Below are 22,332 nucleotides of genomic sequence, written 5' to 3' on the forward strand. Positions count from 1 at the left end.
GAGAATAAAACTCACCAAATGGTTAACTTAGATGTGCATAATGTGTATATGTATTAACCAGCATCTGAGGATATTACTCAAGTTACTCAGTGCAGATCAAACCCACAAGGCAAAGGCTTGCCTACCTTTCCAGCTCCCACTAAGGAAAATGTATCAGTTTTGCACAGTTCTCCAGCTTTACTTGAAGCCCTAGTCCTCATGAATGAGTTTCACCTCACCTGATTTTGGCTTCCTGGAAGTTATTCACCCTCTCCAATCTAGACAACCAGATTCCTCAGGGCAATTGCCTGTACATAGACATCCAGTATACATTTGAAGACAAATAAAAGGGAATATTTTGAAGTAGATGCCATTCAGCGTCAGAGAAGACAGCATAATTTAACCACAAAATTTAAGTCATAATTTTTCTGGATCCTGAAGGATATTTGCATCATTACACAAACATCAAATCTCTTGCAAAAAAACCCCAGGTCTTAAAAATCAACATTCAGGCAAAGTGAAGTGAGAATATCTTACTTGGGAAGGCTTTCTTACTTTTCTTACTGTCCTCTCACTTTCAAAGGGACAATGAACACAAATCATATCGTGGCTATGCAGTATTTAGTCTCATGCAACCGTTGTTAGTGATACAGTGCAAATTCTCATTTTTCACACTGACCTGGAGGTGGTGGTGCATTTTCAGTTTCAGTCTCTGAAAAATGAGGAAATAAGACAGATATTGAGCTCCAGGTAAAAGCAAATATTTTTTTTCACACGTTTGGTATATGCTTGTTAAATTTGGACAGAGTTTGGGTTCATTTAAAATCTTAATTCCTTTCTCAATTTTTCTTTTTGCTTTTTCACATGCAACACATGACATCTTCAAAGTGAGATAATCAGAGGCTCAACTTGTTAAGTCTGGATACATATAATACTCACAGAATCATAGAATCAAAGAATCATTTAGGTTGGACAAGACCTTAGAGATTGTCAAGTCCAACTGTTAACCTAACACTGCCAAGTCCACCACCAAACCACGTCCCTAAGTGCCACATCTACAGGTCTTTTAAATACCTCCAGAGATGGTGACTCAACCACTTCCCTGGGAAGCCTGTTCCAATGTTTGGCAACCTTTTTGGTGAAGAATTTTTTTGTAATATCCAATCTAAACCTCCCCTTGTGCAACTTGAGACCATTTCCTCTTGTCCCATCACTTGTTACTTGCAAAAAGAGACCAGCACCCACCTCGCTACAACCTCCTCTCAGGTAGTTGTTGAGAGTGATAAGGTCTCTCCCTGACATGCAGGTCATCTCCCTGCACGTGTTCATGTTAATTTATACAGGTGGGCCCCAGTAATTTTGGGGACCTTTCGGCAATTTCAGTTTAGGACAGTTCTGGAATGTCATGGAATCCAAGTTGATTTTCAAGTTTGGGTTTGATTTGCTTAAGTCAGTTGGTCTTGAACCTATGCTTAAATGTATAATTTACCACATTGATATGCTTCTGTCAGATGATATCCTATGTTTAAGCAAACTTTCCATCAACTGGAATAATATCTGATATGACTTTAATCATGAAGTGTAATGGATCCATTAGCGGAGGAAGATCATGCACAGAGAATTCAGAGACTTTTATCTTATTTTCACCATGCCATTAGATCTGGTGTTCAGTGCAAGCAGAAAGTAAAAAAAATCAGCTTAGCTGCTCTGCACAGGAGCTACAGTATGTTTGGCTTTTCTTTCTGTTGGTCCTGTTTTTCACTCTAAATCACTTCCCTTTCAGATGTGTGATACCAAAACCAGGTTTTTTATTCTATTTAAATTATATCCTTTTGGGATGACATGTTCTCTAATTTGCAAACAAAGAACAATTTAACTAGATAAAAATGTATTTTTAAAACATTAAAGGGAGATTATTTTCAACCTGTAAAAGCCTTAGAATCCTAGACTGGTTTAAAATAGTAATATTTATTGGAGATAGGGCATCGACTTATAGTTCAACTACTTGCAACAAGCAAAGATTTAAAAGGTTGAAATCCTTAACTGTTACAGTAGATGGCTCTTACTAACCTTTGTCATGTTATGGGTATTAACCTTTGGGACCCTACCTCAGGTCATATTCAGGAAATAAAGTTTCGGTTTCTCTCAGATAGAAATGCTGGTAAGGTTATTCCTTTGCACCCAGGTCTAAATATAGCCAAAATATAGCCAAAATATATTTCTCATTCTTAATAAATCCATTTAATGTTTAAAAGGGAGGAATACATTTAGTACAAATATAATTTTAAGCTGAGTGTGTGAATTTGATGTGAGTTAGAAACTTCCAGCCCCATACACGAATGCTATAGCAAATCCTTTTAGACAGTCCAAAGAGAATCCTTCGCTATAGGGAAGGAGCTCGGTCCTTTATATTCTGGTCACAGCATCCATCATACAGAATAAAAAGGAAAATGTATATTAAAGGTCAACAGACATTGAGTCTGATAATAATAAAATGCCATTACTTAGGTTCATAGCAATTTATTTTTTCTGGTCTAATTACTAATATACTAAGTTTTGCTTCGTGACCTAGGAAAATATGAAAAAATTTCGTATGAAAATATGAACATTCTGTCACAAAAATTATGTCTTGGAATATATCCCCTTTGCTACCATGACATTTCTCTCTGCTTCCCCTGAGAATAAAATAACTTCTCTGTGGAATGGAAGACTGTTTCTTGTATGGAAAAATAATAGCAGAAAATTACTGACTGTGTATTTGTCTTTTTAAAATTTAATAACTTGAAATAGGGAGTATTCTTACACTGAATTAGGAAATTTCTCCTGGCTCACCAGCAAGAACCACAAATTTGTAAACAAAAGCTCACCAAACTAAGCACTTTCCAGGCTCAGATGAATGGGTTGTGAGCCTTTTGAGGGACTTGCCTTGAGTTTTTCTTTTATTTTGAAAGGTATTTCATGGCTTCTTCACACAGTACTGTTGGTCAGAAAACACATCTTTCCAGTCCTGTCTTACCTAGCAGTAGGCACAGATGTTAACCAAAATCTACAGCACAGACCAGACCTGAAAAACTATTACTACAGTCTAAACTTCATCTCATACATGCAGACATACAAGGAGATACCATAAACCAGAGCAATGTCATAGGCAACCTACTCTAGTTGACCCTGTTCCTCGCAGGGAGGTTGGACTAGACGATCTCCAGAGGTCTTTTCCAACCTCAGCTATTCTGCATTTCTTTGATAGGATGATGACTGAAGCCAGACCAAGAAGTCGGTGGTTACTTTCCTAAACTGTATTTCAAGGCTGTTTGAGCTACTGCTAGGAAAACTGAGGTGAGAACTGAGCTCACGGGAGAGACCTGAAGTGTGGTGTAGGAGGAAAAAAGGAATGGGGAGAGTACCAAACACTGGGGGTGGCAGAGACATGGGAGATACTTCAACATAATCTTTTGGCCATGTGCGACCCCTTTCATGGTCATGCTTGGCTTACAGTCCCATTCCTAAGGACAGCCAGGAAAAAAACCATTAATAGCACTGAGTAGTTTCCACCTCCCCAAAGAATGATAGCCCTCTCTGGCTGACCTCTGCAACAGGCTTGTCAGCCAGAAAAGGGCTCTGTGCACTCAACCAGCAGCTTACGGTTGTGCTCCTTACCCAGGAGGCATGCTCACTGGAGTCCCCACATGCCATTCCCGACAGCCCCATTGCCTAATAAGGCTCTCTGTCGAGGCATTGTCAGGGGGGCTGGTGGTGGAGGAAGAGTTGCCTCCAGCATGCACTCTTCAGCCCCTTCAGGGAGAAAAAGTGTTCTTTACTGAGTTGTAGCAATGCCTCTTGAAATACAGGGGAAAGAGGCTATTGAAGGTCCAGTTACTGCTGGATTGATACCATAATGTCAACTGCACCTTCTACTAAGCAACTAAAGCTAACTTCCGCCTCACAGTGGTCTCTTCTTTGCAGTTCTTTATTTAAGACCCCAAGAATGTTACATTTCATTGGGTTGTGTCATGCTAAACACAGACCTTGGGCTGTTCGTTGGCTGTGAAACTTATAAAGCAGCTGCCCATTGATAATTCTACAGCAAGAAAATGAATTAACAGGCCTTTCCACATGGCTACTCAGAAAGGATAGTATATTAAGAAATATAGTTAGAAAATAAAGTGAAAGCACAACTGTCACTTAGATAACTTCTCCAGAAATGCTTTCATTCCTCAGACATATCATGAGATGCATTCAGGATCCAGTTTGACATAGGATATGAACACTTAGAGCCAAGACATTTTTATTTGAGATTTATAATTACACATGCACACATACACTCTTGAAAATCAGCAGGAGATGCAACTTGACCCATTACCAACAATTTTCCATCACTGTTCTACATTCACTATGTTCAGTTTTTCAGATAAAATAAGACTTAAAATCTCTTGCTATGCATATAGATAACTAAGCTTCAAAAAGTTGCATGAGATTACCCATGTGCTAAAGTTGTGGAAATGCTTAAGAACCATTTTAAATTGGGACTATCATTATTTAAAATTTCAATTCCATTTTAGGTCTGGCTGCACTGACATTTGATCTGCAATAACCATGAGAAGCTTTGGCAGGGAACTGGCAGAGTGCTTATGTATGGTGGCCACTTTTCAAGGGCTCTAAATTCCCACTTCTACTGGCTTCTGTGACAGCAACAGGCATAGAAACTCCCTGACATCATATATATTACTTTTCACATTGGAGGGTAAACATAACAAGGCATGCTGACAGTTCTAAAACAGTCTCCAGGTCCTACTTTACTACTGTGGTGGGGGCAAAGTATTCTAGAGACTTGCAGTTCAGACCATTCGAGAGCTACAGTTTGTCAGCAAGCATACTGGGAAAGAGGTCTGGCTGGATAACCCTTCTAATTATGCAAATCTGTATTCATGACCAGGTTTGTTTTGGGTAGGCTTAGGAACTCTCAATGACATTGGAAAGTGAGTAGTGGTATTTTTTTTTTCCCCCTTAGATGAAGGAAATGACCTTGAGCATCAAATCAGGGCTTGCACAAGGTCTAAAGATAGCATTTCACCATCACCAGGCTGGAACATTCAGAAGAGGGAGGAGGAAAGTCTCCTGCACTAATTTCTCCCTGCAGTTAGATATAGATTGGTTACAACCTAGCACAGACTCTGGTCTGAACAGTCAAAGGATTCAGGATTTCACTCAGTCTGACCAGAGGGCTTACTCCCATTTGCCTGAAAGGGAAACCAGGACTATAGCTGCGTCATCATGGATACAGGTATGATGTCTGTCTGTGTAACAGCAGCAAGTGACTTTCATATGTCAAAGAGCACGAGGATGGTCACTTAATGCTTTTTGTCATAAAGACCTGTCAACTTGTGTCAAATTTAAGTAGGTGGATTAAGCTTGTGGACATAGCCTCAAGGGATCAGACAAATATAACATTACGTAGGGATTCCTAAAGTGCTGACTCTGCTAGTCAGACAAAAATAGACAAAATGCTAGTTTGGGGAGAGAGCACAGCTCACCCCAGCCCTTGTGCAGTTGTCATGTGTAAGGATTGTCCCCTGTGCATGGCCCCTGGGAGATACAAGAACTGCTGTTGTGGCACATGGATTTCTCCCGCGGTAGATGTTCCACTGAAATAGGTGGGCAGGGAAAGACCAAAGATGTGGAACAATTACTTGACAGACATCATGTCCAGTTCATCACCAGAGAAAAGCAGTAAAGCTTCTTCCTTTCAGTGTTGCTTATATTCCCTGCAAAAAAAAAAAGTGCTCTGAAGAAGAGAAATGGCTCAAAATGATTTGACCATTTTTTAAGTGTCACTTCACCCAGGCTAGTACAGAATCACAGTGGCATCAGTGGTGTGATTAAAAGCCATAACCTCATATTTTGGAAGACAAGAGTTTGGTCAACAAACTATAGAGATTACCAGAGCATGATTGGGAAACAATACTGTTAGCAGACCTCAGATTAAATGAGCTGGGAAAGGGGAGGGCTTGATTCAAAGTCATTTGTAATCAATAAAAGCACTCCTAATGCATTCAGTTGGATTTAAATTGAAGTAAATACTATTCCTATCAATAAAGAGTGGAATACTCAGCATTCTGCAAAACCTGAGCACAGTCATGCAGACAGGGTCTGCCCCCTGCCTCATGAGTCTCAGTTCTTCACTGAGAAATAATCTGACTTGAGTGCAACTTCCACACAGAGTTCCCAATCTGAGTGGAAGCAAGAAACTATAAAAGCAGCTGAAATCATTATCTTTTTAATATCCACGGACATTTTCTATGTTACTTTTAAAATAAAGCTACAGAAACTATTCTAAACAGGCTTTGGTCCTAGGTCCTGAGAGCAAAAGTCATTCAAAAGGACTGAAGTGAATAAGCAGTGATGCTCTGGTGGCTGCCTAGATGACTGTTATTGTGGCCAACAGTGTGATGGAGCCAGACTGATAAATTTATTACTGTATTTCTATTTTCTGTTTCCAATTGTAGGGATGGTGCAGACAAGACTGCCTGTTTTGGCTTGCTGTGACTGTTTCTGGTTAGACATGAAAACAGCAACCTTAGGTTAAATACTGTCTCTTATTGCCACAAAGTGAACAAATCAGCATGTTCACTGAAGCTTTAATTATTTTTATATTCCAACAATTAAAAGTGTCATAATCCAGTGATGCATCTTCAGGTAGGGACTGAAGAATAAATAAATTTAACAGAGCTTGCTTTAAAATTTAGTTTTGCATATGATTAAAATTCAAAGCAATTCCTAATGAATTTCAGCTTGTAGGAGAAAAACAAAACCAAGGATAATAATTAGTCCCAGCGTATAATCTCACCTACAACACTCCTGTTTGGGGAATAATATAAATACTTCCAATTATAAAGGATTTTATGGGCCACAGGATCCAATCAAATCATCGTATGATAAATGTAGAATGTTCCCTAACTTAAGGACTGAAAAACTGAATGAATAGTTGGAACAAAAGCCTAGTAACAGTGAATTCTGTGGGATGGATTAGACACCAAAGAAATATAGATCCATTTGAGGAGCTGCAGTGTAATTGGTGACTCCAGATTTTGTCTTCATTGCCATCCATAATTATGGAAGTGCATAAGGCAACCATTGCTTGTTTAGTGTGTTTTCCTTGCAGTTTCAAATTTTCTAAAATGATGCTATTAAATCAAATCTGCTTCCACATCTTTCTCAGTTCTTATGAGAACTTTGATTTCTCTTAAGAACACTGTAACCATGCCCTTGAACAAAAGTAAATTCTTTAATAAAATGTATGCTTGCATGTCTATATTCTCCTAAATTTGTGCAAGTAGACTGTCCAGTAACGGACTACACCATCCATGCATTAACCCCCCCCATATTTCATTTCTGGTAGGTAGGAGGCAGCCATCAGCAGTCGGTACCCTCATCAGATGGTGTAAGACTGTCCTGGCAGTCTTAAAATTTCATATGTACTGTAACTGGGAACTAGAAGGCTGCCAGACATTGACAGTATTTAAAATAGATAAATAAAGTTTTAGTCTAGTTATCAAGTTCCCATGCATTCTCAGACTCACTTTTAACCTACTCAGACCACAAGGCACCAACATGGAGTAATTAAATTCCATTTGTATTTCCATTGTATCTTTCTTTTCTTACTTTATGTCAAATAAATTAATCCATAAGAGTTAGTTCCTGAGCACTTGTGCATCTAAGAGAAAAGAGTATTCATGCTTGTCCCTCACAGATCACAGACTAGCATTAGACTACAATTTGAGGGCCACACTTAGTTGACGTTTTTTGACTAAGTGTTTTTTGATTGACCTTTTCATACTTGCAGTTTTCTAACTTATTCCATAATTTTTTAAAAAGTATATATTTTTTTTATTCCAAAACTGAAATTTTGTGATGCTATCTATCCTGCAAAATCTTGTAGGCAAAGTTTTTCTGGTTACAGCATATGTATGGCAAAAGGATTTTGCTGAAATGTGTTATCGTGTTTACCAAAAAGTGACTTGTGCTGATAAGGTAATTCAGTTTGCCATCATAACTGTACCTTTATGATAAGGCTTTGTCAGCTCAGCTGTACCTGCAAAGTCATTGAAATATTCTCCATGCCTGAATCTGTTTGTGACTGTGTTGATTTATCTTTTACTCCACATTTTTCCATGTTTAGAAATTAAAATATTTTATTTTGAACTATCATTGCAAAACTTGTTATAAAAAGAGGTGTATGCCATCCCAAATGTTGTGGAAAAAATTCTTAATAGGCATTGTCCCCATAATATTTGCGTAGTGAAAACTGTGGAAATTCCACTCAGAGTCAGCTTCTTCCCACAGATGGTAGCTCAATGATAGAAAGTCTCAAAGTTTCCTGTATTATGGCACAGTCTCAGTTTATATACCACCAATTTAATGTAAGTCTGAAATGGTTCCCTATTCCTGAAATTCTACATTTTTCACCTACATGTTCTCAGTCATCTGAGCCGTTCTTTGGTGTTGCTTCCCATGATACACTATATGGTTCTGGCTCCTGTTAAACAAAGGAAGAAGAAGACTGTCTGTGTAAGTATTGCCAACCAGATGGGTGCTTATATGTCTAAAAGACAGAAGCAGTGTTCCTATTTTTACATTGTAAACCCAACAATATAACAGTCCTGCAATACCTGATCCGGACTTCTCAACCTCATAGATTTACCTCTGTGGTTTCATACCCGAAAGCTGTAGCTCTGCTTAGTATCAGCAGTTAGCACAGGTTTATGTCTTCCTCTGTATTAAGAAAGGGCTATAGGTGTGATGGAAGCTCTGCAGAATCACTCCCACTGTACTACAGTTCAGCTGTGAGTATTCACTCTGCCCTTTTTATAGTATATGTTTAAAAGGTCCCATTAAAGTCTGTGAAGAGATTCACACAAACCTGATGGTCTGTCTTGTATTTGCTGGTGACTTGTACGGGGCACTGCTGGCTGACAGCATTGCCAATGCCCCTCGTTTGCTGTCTGGGTTCTCAGCCTCAGGCATGACTGGGGTTTCCAGAGAGCAAGCAGGAGTCAGAGCAGGTCTGATTCTTGTCTTCAGGTGAAAAATTAGTGATTTGTATCATGGGTCAAAATTCAGTGATCTGTATTGTAGTATTTGCAGGGACAGAAGACACACTGCCATAGAGAGCCAAGTTTTGTTAGTTGCAATGTTCAGGAGACAGCCTTTTCTATGTAAAAACAAAATATATAAACACAGCATGGTTCATACATTCTTAGATTCATTAAATGTTACAACACATTTTTAATGTGTTGAATTACCTGTAAAATAATGTGATTTTTTTGGCAGCAGGTGCTAAGGAGAAATCAAGCTTTCAAAATTACTCCTAGCCCAGGCAAGTGAATTTATTTTGTAAATAAAAAGTTTTATCTCATGTAAAAAAGTATGGCAATAGATAGACTTTATTCTCAGTTTCCTATCCTTCCTTGCAGTAGTTTCTTAATAATTTTTCTCTGGAAGCAAATATTTTCATTTAGGTCAAGAGATGCCCTAGGGAAAAATGAAGGCAAAAGATGCCATAATATAATACCAGAGGTACCAGTACTCTGAGTAATTCTAACATCCTTTCTGAAAGCTGTAAAATGTAATACAGTGGACCAGGTTATTGGATTAAAACCTTCATAAACCAAAGAACTGCTGCCCAGGAATGACAGTAATTTATTCCTGAAATTTAACAATATATTTTCAATGACAGTTGCACTTCTAATTATAGGATAAAAGTCAACAATAAAGTTGAAAGGGCAGTTATTTCAAGAGATGAGTACTCAACCAGTGAAGAACTTCCTTTCAGATTGTCCAGATAATTTCCAAACCAGCTCAGGAAGAATTTTCCTGATGTAGCAAAATGTCTTCACTCTTGCTCAACCCAAATCACAACGCTGTTGTTTTGCTGACCTATCCCGAAATATTTCACTCTGATCCAGGGGAATCAATCACAGTATTATTTTATGGAAATCGCATTATGGACCAAAAGCTCTGCGTAACTGGAGTGAGTTCCACAAAGGACTCTGTCTCCTGCTGTTCAGTGCATTCAGGTTAGTCCTGAGAGCAATGTGAGTATGTGCAGATAGTGAGAAATCATTCCACTTAGGGAGCTTGACTCTTAGGGGAAAATGAGGGCATCAGCATAAAGCTGTGGTGATGTGAATTCATGCAAGCTAACTTATTTCAGCAAATTACAAGAAAGCATTTGACATGTGCTGATAGGTTTCATTTTAACCAAATTTCAGTCTAAAGCATTTCAACAATCTAAAAGTAAATCCTGCTGATATTCCCATTCCATAGTTTTTGAAATGTCAACTGTTCTTTGAGGATCAGGGCAAAACCAAACATGTACATGTTGGGATTTCCCCAAGACTGAATTTGTCATCTTGTTACCAGCTCTTTGTTAAAGTAATATGTACTACAGCTGTGTCTAAACGCTGTCATGACTGTATCCAAATACCAAATAAGAGAAGTATTTGCTTCAAGTCTATTTGACAGTGGGTGACAGCTAATCTGATACTCTGTGATCTTTTCAAGAAGGAAGAGTCTTCTCAGACTTCCTGCAGATAAGAGCACTCTCCTGTCATCTACACTTCAGTACTTGGCCTTCTCTTGAGAGACAATGTGTTACAGAATGGGATTGTAATGAGGAACCCTGACACGGGGCTGTCAGGCACATAGGTGATTAGAGATCATTTCAAGTAGCTAATCACTAATAATCCATTACTTATGTCAACATGAATTTTTTACCCAATGCTAATTTTCAGTTGTCAGGCTTGTGGAAAATAACTCAAGATGAAAAAAAAAAAAGGTTAGCAGCACTCACTTTCTTAGGTTACTAAGGTTAACTCATATTTATGAGTTACAAAATTCAGGGGGGTGCTACTTTTTGTGCATGCTGATGTTCCAGTACATGCCAACCAAAGGTGATTTGTAATTAAGTCTGGAGAAGAATTAAAAAAACCCCAAACATAAGTGGGAACGCAGGAAAGGTTTGTATCAGAGCTGCAGTATTGCTGATATCAAATGTTAAAAGAATCAGAAGTTACCCTAAAACTCATAAACTTACTTATTTCATGGGAATTCTATGTATTGACTTCGGGAATTTTCTTTTTTTGTGAGTTTGTTTACATATAAATATTGTTGCTCAGATGCTTGGAATTCGTCATTGTATTGAAAAACCTGCAGGAGTATTTTGCACATGTGGAGAGAAAGGACTTTTTCTGTACCTAACAGTTTAGGAGATCTAAGGTCCCAGAGACCTACGGCACTAGGCAAATCTGTGGTGGATAGTGCAGCAATGTTTGTGTACATGAAAGTCACATATGTCCCTGTTTGGGTGTTAGGCATATGAAATTACATACATGCCTCTGTGTTAATACTGTTACATTTTCTACCTCTCAATCTCATTCTTCAGCAATGAAGATAACTGTGAGAATTATAAGCCCTCACTTTAAAGAAATCACTTAACGTTGCCTGTAGGAACCACAGTGGGATGTTTGCAGGCAACTGTGAGGGTTTGCATCAGTAAATTGTTAAGTTATACATATAAAAGAAAGCTCTTATAAAGCATGACAGCAAAATGCATTTGAGATGCTATTGTGAGTAACAGGCACAGCTCACTGAATACACCCTCTCTCCAGCTAAAAAAGCTGTTGGGTAAGAGAGATGTCTTCATTGCAAAACATGGAAATGCAAAACAAGGGCAAAGAAAAAGGGGCAGAGGACAGAGGTCAGATTTCCCCTTTAAAAATAGGGCTAAGGAAAGCTTAGATGAAAGATTAGAAAGGCTGGAGGGAATGCCATGGAAAAAATGTCATCAGGCATCTGACCCTCTGTGCCTTCACTGAAGTCTGCATCTGTGGAGGAGTGGCAGTCACAGCCTCCATTGGTATTATGCTCCTCTTTGGGTCTAAATTAAGGTTTTTGGCCTAGATACTCTGTTCTTACATAAACAGAAGATACCAAATGTGCTACAGTGAGTGTATGTATATCTCTATCTACATGAATATCACAGCACGAGACCCAGAAGCTACTAGTCAATGAATTACTCCATCTGCATGGCATTTCTCATGTGACTGTTCCTAGATATCTCTAGCCACAGATATTCTATACATTACCAGGGATAAGTGTTTTCTGTATTTTTTGCTAAGAACAATGCTCTAGTGGCACTGGAGACTAATAAAGATGTTGAAAAAGGACAGAAATGCAATGCTGTGTACATTCAGGTGTGCAAATGGTTTGAAATGTCTCATTTCAAGTCAGAAAACAGTCAAAGACCCTACCACACTAGCACAATAATCTCCAAAAGATAAGAGGAATTTTCTTCCTTCTAGAACAGTTGAAACTGGTGCTAGAGGCCATAATTTGTGTGTTTCTCTTGCACAGAAAATATCTTGTGGCATATTTATGAAAACAAACACAAGAATTCCAAAGGTTGGAATTCAACAACTGTTCGACAACTATGTCTTACTGCTCTTTCTAGTCCACTAGCAGGCTGGAGTATCAAGGTGTAAGACCTATCCCATCGACTGAACCAGTAAGCTTTTCATTTAGGCTCTCTTTCAGTTTTAGCTGCATCTGTATTCAGTTTGATTTCATCACAACTTCAGGGCTTTGAGAGAAGACAAAATTTGGAATAGGCTTTCCAGCTGGGTTTGCATGCTGGCTGAGCAAAGTATGGCTCCCATTCAAGAAAAAAGTAACCATTTGAGCTGGATTGTGAGTTGCTTTTGCTCAGCCCATACCTAATGTGTTCCATCCAGTCAGTTTGATAACAAGAAATGGAGCAAATGTCTCTGCAATTTATGTCTGTGCACACAGAGCTAAGATTTATAAACAAATCAGTATGAAAAGGGAATCTTCATCTGTGTCTATGTATGACTACAACGTACTGTTGGCATTTATGGCCAAAATTATGAAGCTATTCTGAGCCTGCAAAGTTGTGATGAGTGTGTATTTTAATACAGATCCTTCTCAGGAAACATCATGGTACCATGGAACAACGCTTTCAGACGCTCTCTAAAACCACTATTTGATCCTTCAGAGAATTAAATTAGAACAGAGCTTTTTGTAATAATCACCTGATCAAAATAACTTGCTGGAGCCATCACATATAAGGACAACTGCCTGAAGAAGTAGATCACATGCTATTTTCAATTAGCAATAGGGCCAGGGGACAAGAAATTATGTAAGAAATGTTTCCTCATCTCCAGGGAAGGTAGAGCAATGACTCTCTTGAATATGTTCCAATGCTGCAAGATACAGCAGAGCTCCCTTCTTGATGCAGTGCCCATACACTTTTGGGAACATGGAGATGGGACATGGGGGCTCTAAACTGTGGAATGAGTCACCCAGCCATGCTCCCACATCCTGGTACTGCAACTCTCTGCACCGCATGGAAGTCACTGACTGCAAGTTGTATTTGTGAGGGTCTTTCCTGAAACAAACAGCTTTACTCCAATGCAGAAGATGGAACAAGTTTTAGGATGGTGAATTTTGGGGAATTTTAGAACTTTTCTGAGACTGTGCCATATTTGACTTTCTGTTCAATAACCCTCCGACACTACTCCAGGAGGTCTAAAGTCCTAAATTAACCCCCACCTAGCAGGGCATGCAACAGCTCAGTATTATGACATCTAATACCACCATGGTTAACTGCAGCAGAGGCCACAGACACTTTGAACTGGAAATGCACATAAAGTCAATTGGTCAAGCAGTAGAGGATTGTGGGTGTGACTGGTCTTCTTCAGAAGAGGCAGTTCTATGCTGTGTGGATGTAAGACATCCTGCATTGCTTAGCCTAGGTCCCACTGACTGCTCTGTGGAGATGCCAGACACAGGTAACGGGGGAGGGAAGCCAGAGAAAAACCACTCCATTTTGTAAATGCTGTATTTTTTAGGGTTTTGAGAGGTTTCTGAGCAGAAGAGAGAATATCTTCATACTTCTTGAATCCACAGTAACTTTCTTCCAGTCCCTACAGCATCTCAAGAAGCAGTGAAGATTGACTGAAACTTTTACCAAAACATTCTTGCTTGAACGGCTACCTAGGACATAAAATCCTGTTGGACACAGAACTAGATTTTGACTCTAATTCACTCCCTTCTGCAAACGTCTTCATCTTGACTGAACCACTTGCTGGATCAGTGAGCTCTAGGAGCTAAAACCACACCTGACAAACTAAGGAGAGTAAATTCCAGAAATATGAATTAATGGAGATTCCTAAATCTACAGGTGTTTTGTTGAAGACGTTGTAGAATATTCAGAAGCACTTTATTATTTAACGTAAAAAGTTCTTGTTACTCATAGCTGCAAACGTCCTTGATGTAACTAGTCATCCATCTAACAGCATAAAGCTGTTGGAGGAAGTGAGAGTAAGCTAGAGTAGAGAGGAAGAAGAGGAATTAATATTGATTTGAACAGGAATGCAATTTTCTGTTTCTTCTCATTGATGCAAAAAAATAATTTAATTTTGAGTTGATGCAAACACTCAGCTTAGCCATGAAGTAAAATATATTGACTCCTTCTTATAAAAAATAAAGCAAGTAAAACCAGATGGATCTCTCAAAAACAACAACAAAAAAGTGTCAGTAGCATAAAATAGCTGCTAATATCTTGATTCATTTTCTTAAACATAGGTGATCAATGACATTCAGATGCTGTAGCATACCCTTCGAGTTTCCAGCTGCTACTCCAGGGTGTTGCAGATCTCTCATAGGTCCTGAGTCATATCTGTTAGCCCAACATATTCTGCGTATCCTAGAGTGTCTCATATAGGCAGTAGGCACCTATGTTTAGGCAACTGCTGGCTGGTCAGCTAAGCAGCAGTCTAGGTTCTGTTGACTGTAATGACCTGCTGCCTGTGACTCCAGTGGGAGCAGGGACACCTAGTTCACTTACACACACTTCTATTTGGGTATCTGGTTCCTAGCCCAGAGATCTTCTGTGACAGTGCGAAGACCACTGGGATCTTTGTACAGTTGCAAAGTTATCAAAATTTTCAATGAAGTAACATGGACATTCATGTCAGATCAATCCTTTCTTCCCTAACTCTTAAAACAAGAACTCTTCAAAGCAAAAGAATAAAATCCCCCAGTGGTCATAAAGTGCATCACCGAATGACGGAAAATGGCTTCAAATATTGCTTCCCTAAGAGCAGTGGAAAAGAGAAACCTTTTTTTGTAACCCTCAGAAGCAGAACTTCAGTTGTGACTGAGAGCAGAGAGAGAGGGCTGGATGGGAAGAGAAGGGGATGTTTCTCAGCCACACAGTTCCTCAGACTCAAAGCTCTTTGCAGTGGGACTGAGAAAACTCTAATTAACTGAAGTTAATGATTCTATGCATTTGCCTTCTCCTTTATTTTACAGATTTTTACATTCATTGCAAAGCCACATTAGTGTCTGGATGAGAACTACCTTTTTCCCCTCACTCTAAAGCAATTATTAAATTAGGACCTTTAACTTAGTGGACTCTGCATTATCCCTGAGTGCCAAGTCGAGTATTTAGCCCTATACAAAGAGAAATTTCTCTAGGTAATTTATTTTCAAACTTGATTTGCTCTTCCACTTCAAGGAACCCTCTGGATGTCCCCTCATGAAACATGAAATATGATGTACAACATATTTTCCAAGGACCTTTAATGTGTGTGGCAGCTACTGATGTTTTGATAACTGAAGTCTCCCCAGATCTCTCTGCTGTTTTTTTTTTTGCCATGTGACCACAGACCTTCCCATTTTCTTTGGTGGATCCCTGAAACTAATATGAAGAAACTCATCCAGTTTTTCATGGAACAGAAGGGTACTGTAGCATGGTTGGTTTTTTTTCAAAGCTCTCTTAAAGTGATATATTTAGGAGGTATGAGGGGAAAGAACTGGGCAGTCCTTTATTTATCTTCCCAACAGGTGCAGCATAGGGAGGCACAAAGGCAGCATTTGCTAATTTCAGTTTTTGCCAACTACAAAGCACCCTCTGGTCTGCTGAAAGACTGTTCCCTGCTTTCCTCTGAAATCCAATTAGGTGTGGTTTTTTTTTCAGTGTGACAATTGTTCCTGTGCATAGATGCACTGCTTTTTTGCACAGGGTGGATGAGCTTTTCAACTCAAGTAAGACCAATAAGCCAGATTAATTGTGCATTATCCTCCTACAGTAGTATTAAAATAAAATCAATGCATTGTATAAGAAAAAAATCAATGTAGTTCTTTCAATTTACACAATGATAAAATAAAACAGAAGAACTCCAAAATAAATCAAGCTTGGGGATTTTTCTTTGCCAGCATAGAGTTTTTTCGATCAAATTAATCTGATTGGAAAAGTAGTCTTAAACTTAGGAGCAGTGCAGACAGAAGGTCAAAGAATAAATCTGAGATGCTCTGGTATCTCAGAAGGAAGTATGGGAGCAATACTTACAAATTAGCAATGGCAAGGCAAAGACAGTCTAAGAACAACTCAATTCCCAGTGTGCAACCAGATCTGCGCAGGAGGACACTGCTCTACAGGGCTCAGGACAGGAGCGGGACCCACCCTTACGGATCTGATTACAGCAGTTAGGCGTAAGTTTGCTTTCTGTTTGTGAGGGCTTTAGATTTATTAGCTAGAGGTGATGAAGAGAAACTTTCTGAAGAATTGAGAGGGAAAATAAGAGAAGGGGTTAGGGTTTCCTCCTTCCCTCACCCACCAAAACTCATTTACCTGTGACTTGAATGCAGTGCTTGTAAACGAGATGTATGGGCCTGACTTCGTGTGTGATTTGGCTCCAAGACTGAAGGTAGTTAGAAATAATGGGAATGCATTTTACAGTCCCTCCTGCAGAGGGACAAGGATGATGGCAGAAGATGGATGTCTGTATGCTTTTCTTTTGCCTCACTGAAGCATTTATCTGTGCAGCAAGGCAGCAGCAGCTGCAATACCCAGTTTGGTGCCTTAATAAAACAACTACACAAGTCCAGTCTTCTGCATGGAAAGCACCAAGCAATGTCCACATGCTCAGTTCTTGAATTTTCAGGAAAATTTTCCATCAGCAGTGTTAATTTTGACACAAGCCAAATCCATAGACCAAAGCAGGATTTTGATTTAACTTCTTTTTCACCTCTGAAAAATTGTCTAGCCTTGAAAATATGATATTAAAAAAAATCTTACTTCCATTAACTGTTATCCAACCTTGATACTGAGATTGATTTCCCTCTGGAATGCTGCTCTACATATCTACTTATATGATTTATATGACTAGTGACTTGCCTGACAGCACCTATTATCTTTGTACACCAGACTGTGGTATTGTTTTAAGTATTATAAATATAATGCAAATATAATTATAGAAGAATCATATAATGAAACAAAACCAGTCATGTTTAAAAGCTGATAGAAGAAAAGGCTGTTTCAACTGGGCTTCTTTGGAGATAACAGTGTTACCATATCTCCAAAGCAGTCTCTACTGATATGTTTGTTTACCTTTTTTCACAATTTGCTTCGTGTTTTAGAGATTGTCCTTCTAACAGGCAATATATGCACATAGTTTTGTTCACAACTTTTACATCTATGCTTTTTATAGATTGAAAAATTTTTACTAAAACACTGTCTAAAGTAGACACACTTATTTTTAACTTTGATTACTTGCCAGTATGTGGATGCTCCAGGCAGTATTCAAGCAGAGTTTGCAAACCCTTGGAAAATGAAGTTGGCAGACAGTTGATAAATGCTTTGGCTTAAAATTTGGAATGGTCTCTCAACTCATGGTCGTGAGTTATTTCCTAGCTTGGGGAGAATAAATACGGCAAATTTACAGAGCTGCCTACTGGGGACTGACTTGCACCTGTCCCTGTGGGATGATGCCCACAAATAGTTTTAAACTGTTGCTCTTGAGAGACTTGGCACTTTTACAAAAGCATGTCCAAATGCTGTGGCCTGTGACAGTTTAAGAGGGCGCCTAATTAATGGGCAGGTCTTATTATGAATTTTGGTTAAAGGAAACGAGGGAGAAGAAAGATTGGCTGAGTGGTTACAGTAAATTACAGGAAGTAATTACATGAGGGAGGGCTATTTATTAGTCACCAGGAGAACTGAAGGCCATTAAATTTAAATACACTGGTAAAGGTCTTTGGCGTCACAGTCCTATCCCGGTCATCCACTGGGACCAGTTAACCCATTGACGTAAACTTCACTTTGCGAATGTGAAATTTTGAACAGGCAAAGACAAAACTCCCTTACAACAGGATGGCCACACACTCCAAAGAAGCCACAGCTGATGTAATATATAGGACTTTGACTTTTTAGGAGTACAGTACAGGCCTTAAATCATTAGTCATGGAGGCCCGTTTCTACAGTGACAAATTCCATCAGGCTGAAGTGCTCCAGCAACATTCTCTAAGCTGAGTGGTGTGTTTAATTTGGTGATCATATTTGTTAAGAGTGCATTGTGAGCCTACACTCTCACCAAGTCAGGAATTTTCTCATTTTGGTAATCTAATAATCTTAAAATAGCTCAAAGAGCATTTGGCCTGAAAGAAAGCCTGTGAGCTTGCTACAGCACTGCCTCTGAAAAATCTAGCTATATGTACTTTGGAGACTGTGGTGACAGAAAAATGCAAAGCTGAGATTTTCTCAGCAGTCAAGTGTTAGCCAGTTTCTGATTTCTCAGCTGCTTGCTCTTTTGTGTGCTGTTTTTAACTGGCAGAACCTATGAGAATAAGGAGCATGGGATCATTCATGTAGATTGCTTCTTTTGGAAATGTCAGAAGAATACTGCTTAGGTGCCCATGTGATGCAGAAACCTTAAGCCTCTTTTTTTCCTCTGCTTTCTATTGTAGTCCACCAACCAGTTCCCCAAAGGTTTCTCAGAGAGCCCTTCCATTGGTACCTTCCAGAATGTAGTCAGTCCAAGGTTCACTTTCATTAATTAATTACCTTCAATCCTTCATGCTTTGGAAACTACCTTGAGAACAGACATTTGAGGGGCTCATGTGGTTCTGAATTCTTACTGGTAGAGCTATTACAAGTAGTACCAGTGGTATTGTACTATTATTGGTACCGAATACTCCTGCCACTAATATAGTAAGTACTTGTACTTACTATACAAGTACTACCACCAAATCAGGTGAGTTCTTGAACAACAAAAAAACTTTAGGAAGCAGTTAATGTCTTAAGTACAATAAGATAAACCTGTTATCACCCTGATCTACTGGCTGCAAATAAGCTGGGTGCAATGAGGAACAACCAGCGTACAACCTGTATGTATCACTTTTCCAGACCTCATTACTACTTGTGAACTCTAGCTCTATTAGCACAGAAGGCTTCAGGTTTTTTATGTTCCTGAATATTTACTCATGAAAAATCACATTTATTCCACTGTCAATATAACGTTCAGAGTTGCTAAACTTATTTTGTAACACAACCACGGAGCTGCATTTGTAATCACTGCATTGTAAGAACATCTTTGAAACAATCTAGTCTTAAACAGAATAATAACCTTTAGAAATATGAGCCTCCTCCTAACAAATTGTCTCCAAAGCACATATCTTTTGAAAGTACAGAAATATTTTAGTTGGCAGCCACAAGAATGCATTCTGATTAAACTGTGTAATATCCAATCAAATAGCAGATCAAATAAAAAGGACACTTAATACATGTGTAAATCATTTGAATTACAAATAAGACACTCTAGAAGGGGCTTGGCTCTAGGTTTGATACAGAGGATTAGGCTCTTGTATTAATATATGCACTTGGTGTAGCTATTTTCAGAAGGATACTTCATCCATCATTGTCCTCGAGCTCTAAGGAGGACCAGTCAGTAAAATGATCACACTGCTCTGTCAACACTATTTGCTTAAGACTCAGTCGTGCAAAAAGTTTATTTTTCATATGCGCCCAATCCAACTACCGAAACTACCTAATGCTCCTGATAGTTGCTCTGCTCTTGCCTTCAACAAAACCAGAAAGTATTTCAAAAACACCGTCAGTGTTAAATTGAATTTATTTGGTCAAACTACACACATGGGCCTATCAGATCTTTCAGAATTGAATGGAAATACATGCTATTTAATGACTTCTATACTTTCCACAAGATTATTTTTAAGATTCAACTTTGCATTTGTGAATGCATTAGGGAACCTGTCTGTGTACCTCGTTTGCGAACACTTCCAAAGCAGATACAGTTTGGACACTTATGGCTTTGCAGAAGCTATGTATATTGTCAATGCTAAACAATAATCACCAAAAAGTCTTACCAAAATGTCTAAACTTGAAAGAAAAATAAAATAAAAACTATAGAAGTAATGCAAATGGAAGAATTTTATTTAGCTTAAATTTTCAAAATAGCAAAAAACAATGCTAGCTTTTCAAAAGTTATGATTTAATAGACCCTCAACATTTCACACCTGTTTGGGCCACCTCCAAAGGACAATTCTGTGCCTTGCTAGCAGACTACATGCTCGTTTTCTTTGCTTTGAACTTAATAGTACCACAAAAGGGGACAGTATTGCTGTCTTTAACTATCCTTCTGAAACATAAAATAATAATTTCTCTAGTGTGGCAAAATGTATCACTCCAGCCTGACCTGTACAGGAAAACTTACTACATTCTTTACTTATACATTAGGCATATAGAATACATTTTCATCAGAACCTTAAAAATGTGTCATGAACACATCCTTTCTATTCAACAATTTATGAAACTTTATGAAAAATATACCAACATGCTGACTTCTTAAACCATAAGAAATGCTTACTTCCTGTTTTCCAGAGTCTAGATAGCTATAGAGAAACCACTAATTGCACTACAAAAATCCTGCAGTCTTTAAAAAGTGAATACAACATTTACCCAATCATGTAGTTTCTCAGTATCTTTGCAAAGCCATTTTTTATTGCCTAAAATAGTTGGAGGCCAAAACAGTTTTGTGCTATACCCCTACCTGAAAGTAATTTCTTAGTTTAAAAGGACTGGTGATGTGTAATGATATAATGATGTTACACGGCTATCACTGATATTATTTGTGGCTGAACTATACAACATGGTCTAAAAGTTTTTTGCGTGTGTCCGTACTCATAATTCCTGTAATTATGAAACGTTCAGGTAATATTTGTTATGCTTACCCTCTTTCTTGGTGGGTTCCGGCATTGTTACAAGAATTCTTTATTCCCAGTGAGTTTCAGCCTTTCAGATGCAGTAAGTAGTAGCCCCAAGTCCAGCTGAGAGAGTATGCAGATCAGTATGACAAGCAGAGGCTAAGAAGAATTCCTCTGCTTTATATACCGCGACTGAAATATCAATCAAAATAGCACCTCCTCTCTTTTCAATGCAAACACTTTGAAAATTGACAGTTATGGGAACCCCTCTCACATCTGTTGTCTGCAGCCTCTGCTCCCTTGGCTTTTGGAAGGAATCTCTGCTGCATTGCATGGGGCTGATGAGAACATCTATAACTTTCTAAATTCAGCCACACTGCTAGCTCTCTGTGTCTCTCTCTGTAACATGCAGACGCGCATACTCACGCAGATAGAGGTTGAAAAAGTGACTGCCACACTACTAGAGCCCCTCCTGTCTGCAGAACTTATAGGAACTACCTGTATACATTAATGCCTTTTTCCACAACATAAAAGGGACAAGTAAGTATAGCCACTATGCCTGCAGTGAAACTTGATTTCCTTCCTTTAAGATAAAATGGTGTGCAAAGATGGAGTGAGAAGTAGAGTACTTTGCAGTGTTAATGCAGAAAAAAGAATTATTTTGTTCCTGTTTGGAGCAGTGAAGACCCTCCACGTCTCCCTTCTGTCTACATTTGCTAAACTTTCCTGAGTCCTTTCACTGTAGCCATCCTCATTTTGACATCAGTAGAACCTGTAGTGTTCCCTTCAGCACTGCTACCTCACTGACTGGAGTGGTCACTGCTGAGAGATGAGACATTCTCTTTTCCACTCATCCAGGAGATACAACACTCCTTGCCTTTGCCAAGCCAGGAAACCACACAGAAGGAATGGAAATACTATCTGTAGCACACACACCGAGCCACTAAACTGAGCCATTGGGCTACCCTTCTCTTAAACTCCTACTTAAACTATGAATATGCAGGCAACGGAAATTCAGGTCAAGTTAATCAAGGGGTACTAGGATTTGTTTTCTTATACCCTTTTAGGATTTTGAGACAAAACTGTAGTGATTAGTGCAATAGATGAGGCAGTCCTCAAGAGTTTTATGCTATTAAAACACATGTTCATATCATTATCACCTCTCAGTAAGAACTAGGCTGCTAGACAGACTGCTCAGTGTCTAAATACACCCAAAGGTTATGGAAAACATATTTAAAATCTTTGAATAGGAGTTAGAGATGGAATAGTGGTCGT

At 38.8% G+C, this 22,332-nt stretch overlaps 1 protein-coding gene across 1 annotated transcript in view; it reads right to left on the bottom strand.

The window, feature by feature from the left end:
- The window catches only part of LOC104467718 (myosin-binding protein C, slow-type-like), a 75,791-nt gene extending 54,590 nt beyond the window's left edge, over nt 1-21,201 (bottom strand). Inside the window, exons 1-2 of the mRNA XM_010081596.1 lie at nt 21,085-21,201; nt 659-691 (exon numbers count right to left, since the gene is read on the bottom strand). Coding sequence (XP_010079898.1) covers nt 659-691; nt 21,085-21,109 — 58 coding nt within the window. The 5' untranslated portion in view covers nt 21,110-21,201. The remainder of the gene's footprint in view (nt 1-658; nt 692-21,084) is intronic.
- Between the last annotated feature and the right edge of the window lie 1,131 nt (nt 21,202-22,332).

This window comes from Pterocles gutturalis, unplaced genomic scaffold (genome assembly GCF_000699245.1).
Source record: "Pterocles gutturalis isolate BGI_N339 unplaced genomic scaffold, ASM69924v1 scaffold34454, whole genome shotgun sequence".
NCBI classification, from domain to species: Eukaryota; Metazoa; Chordata; class Aves; order Pterocliformes; family Pteroclidae; genus Pterocles; species Pterocles gutturalis.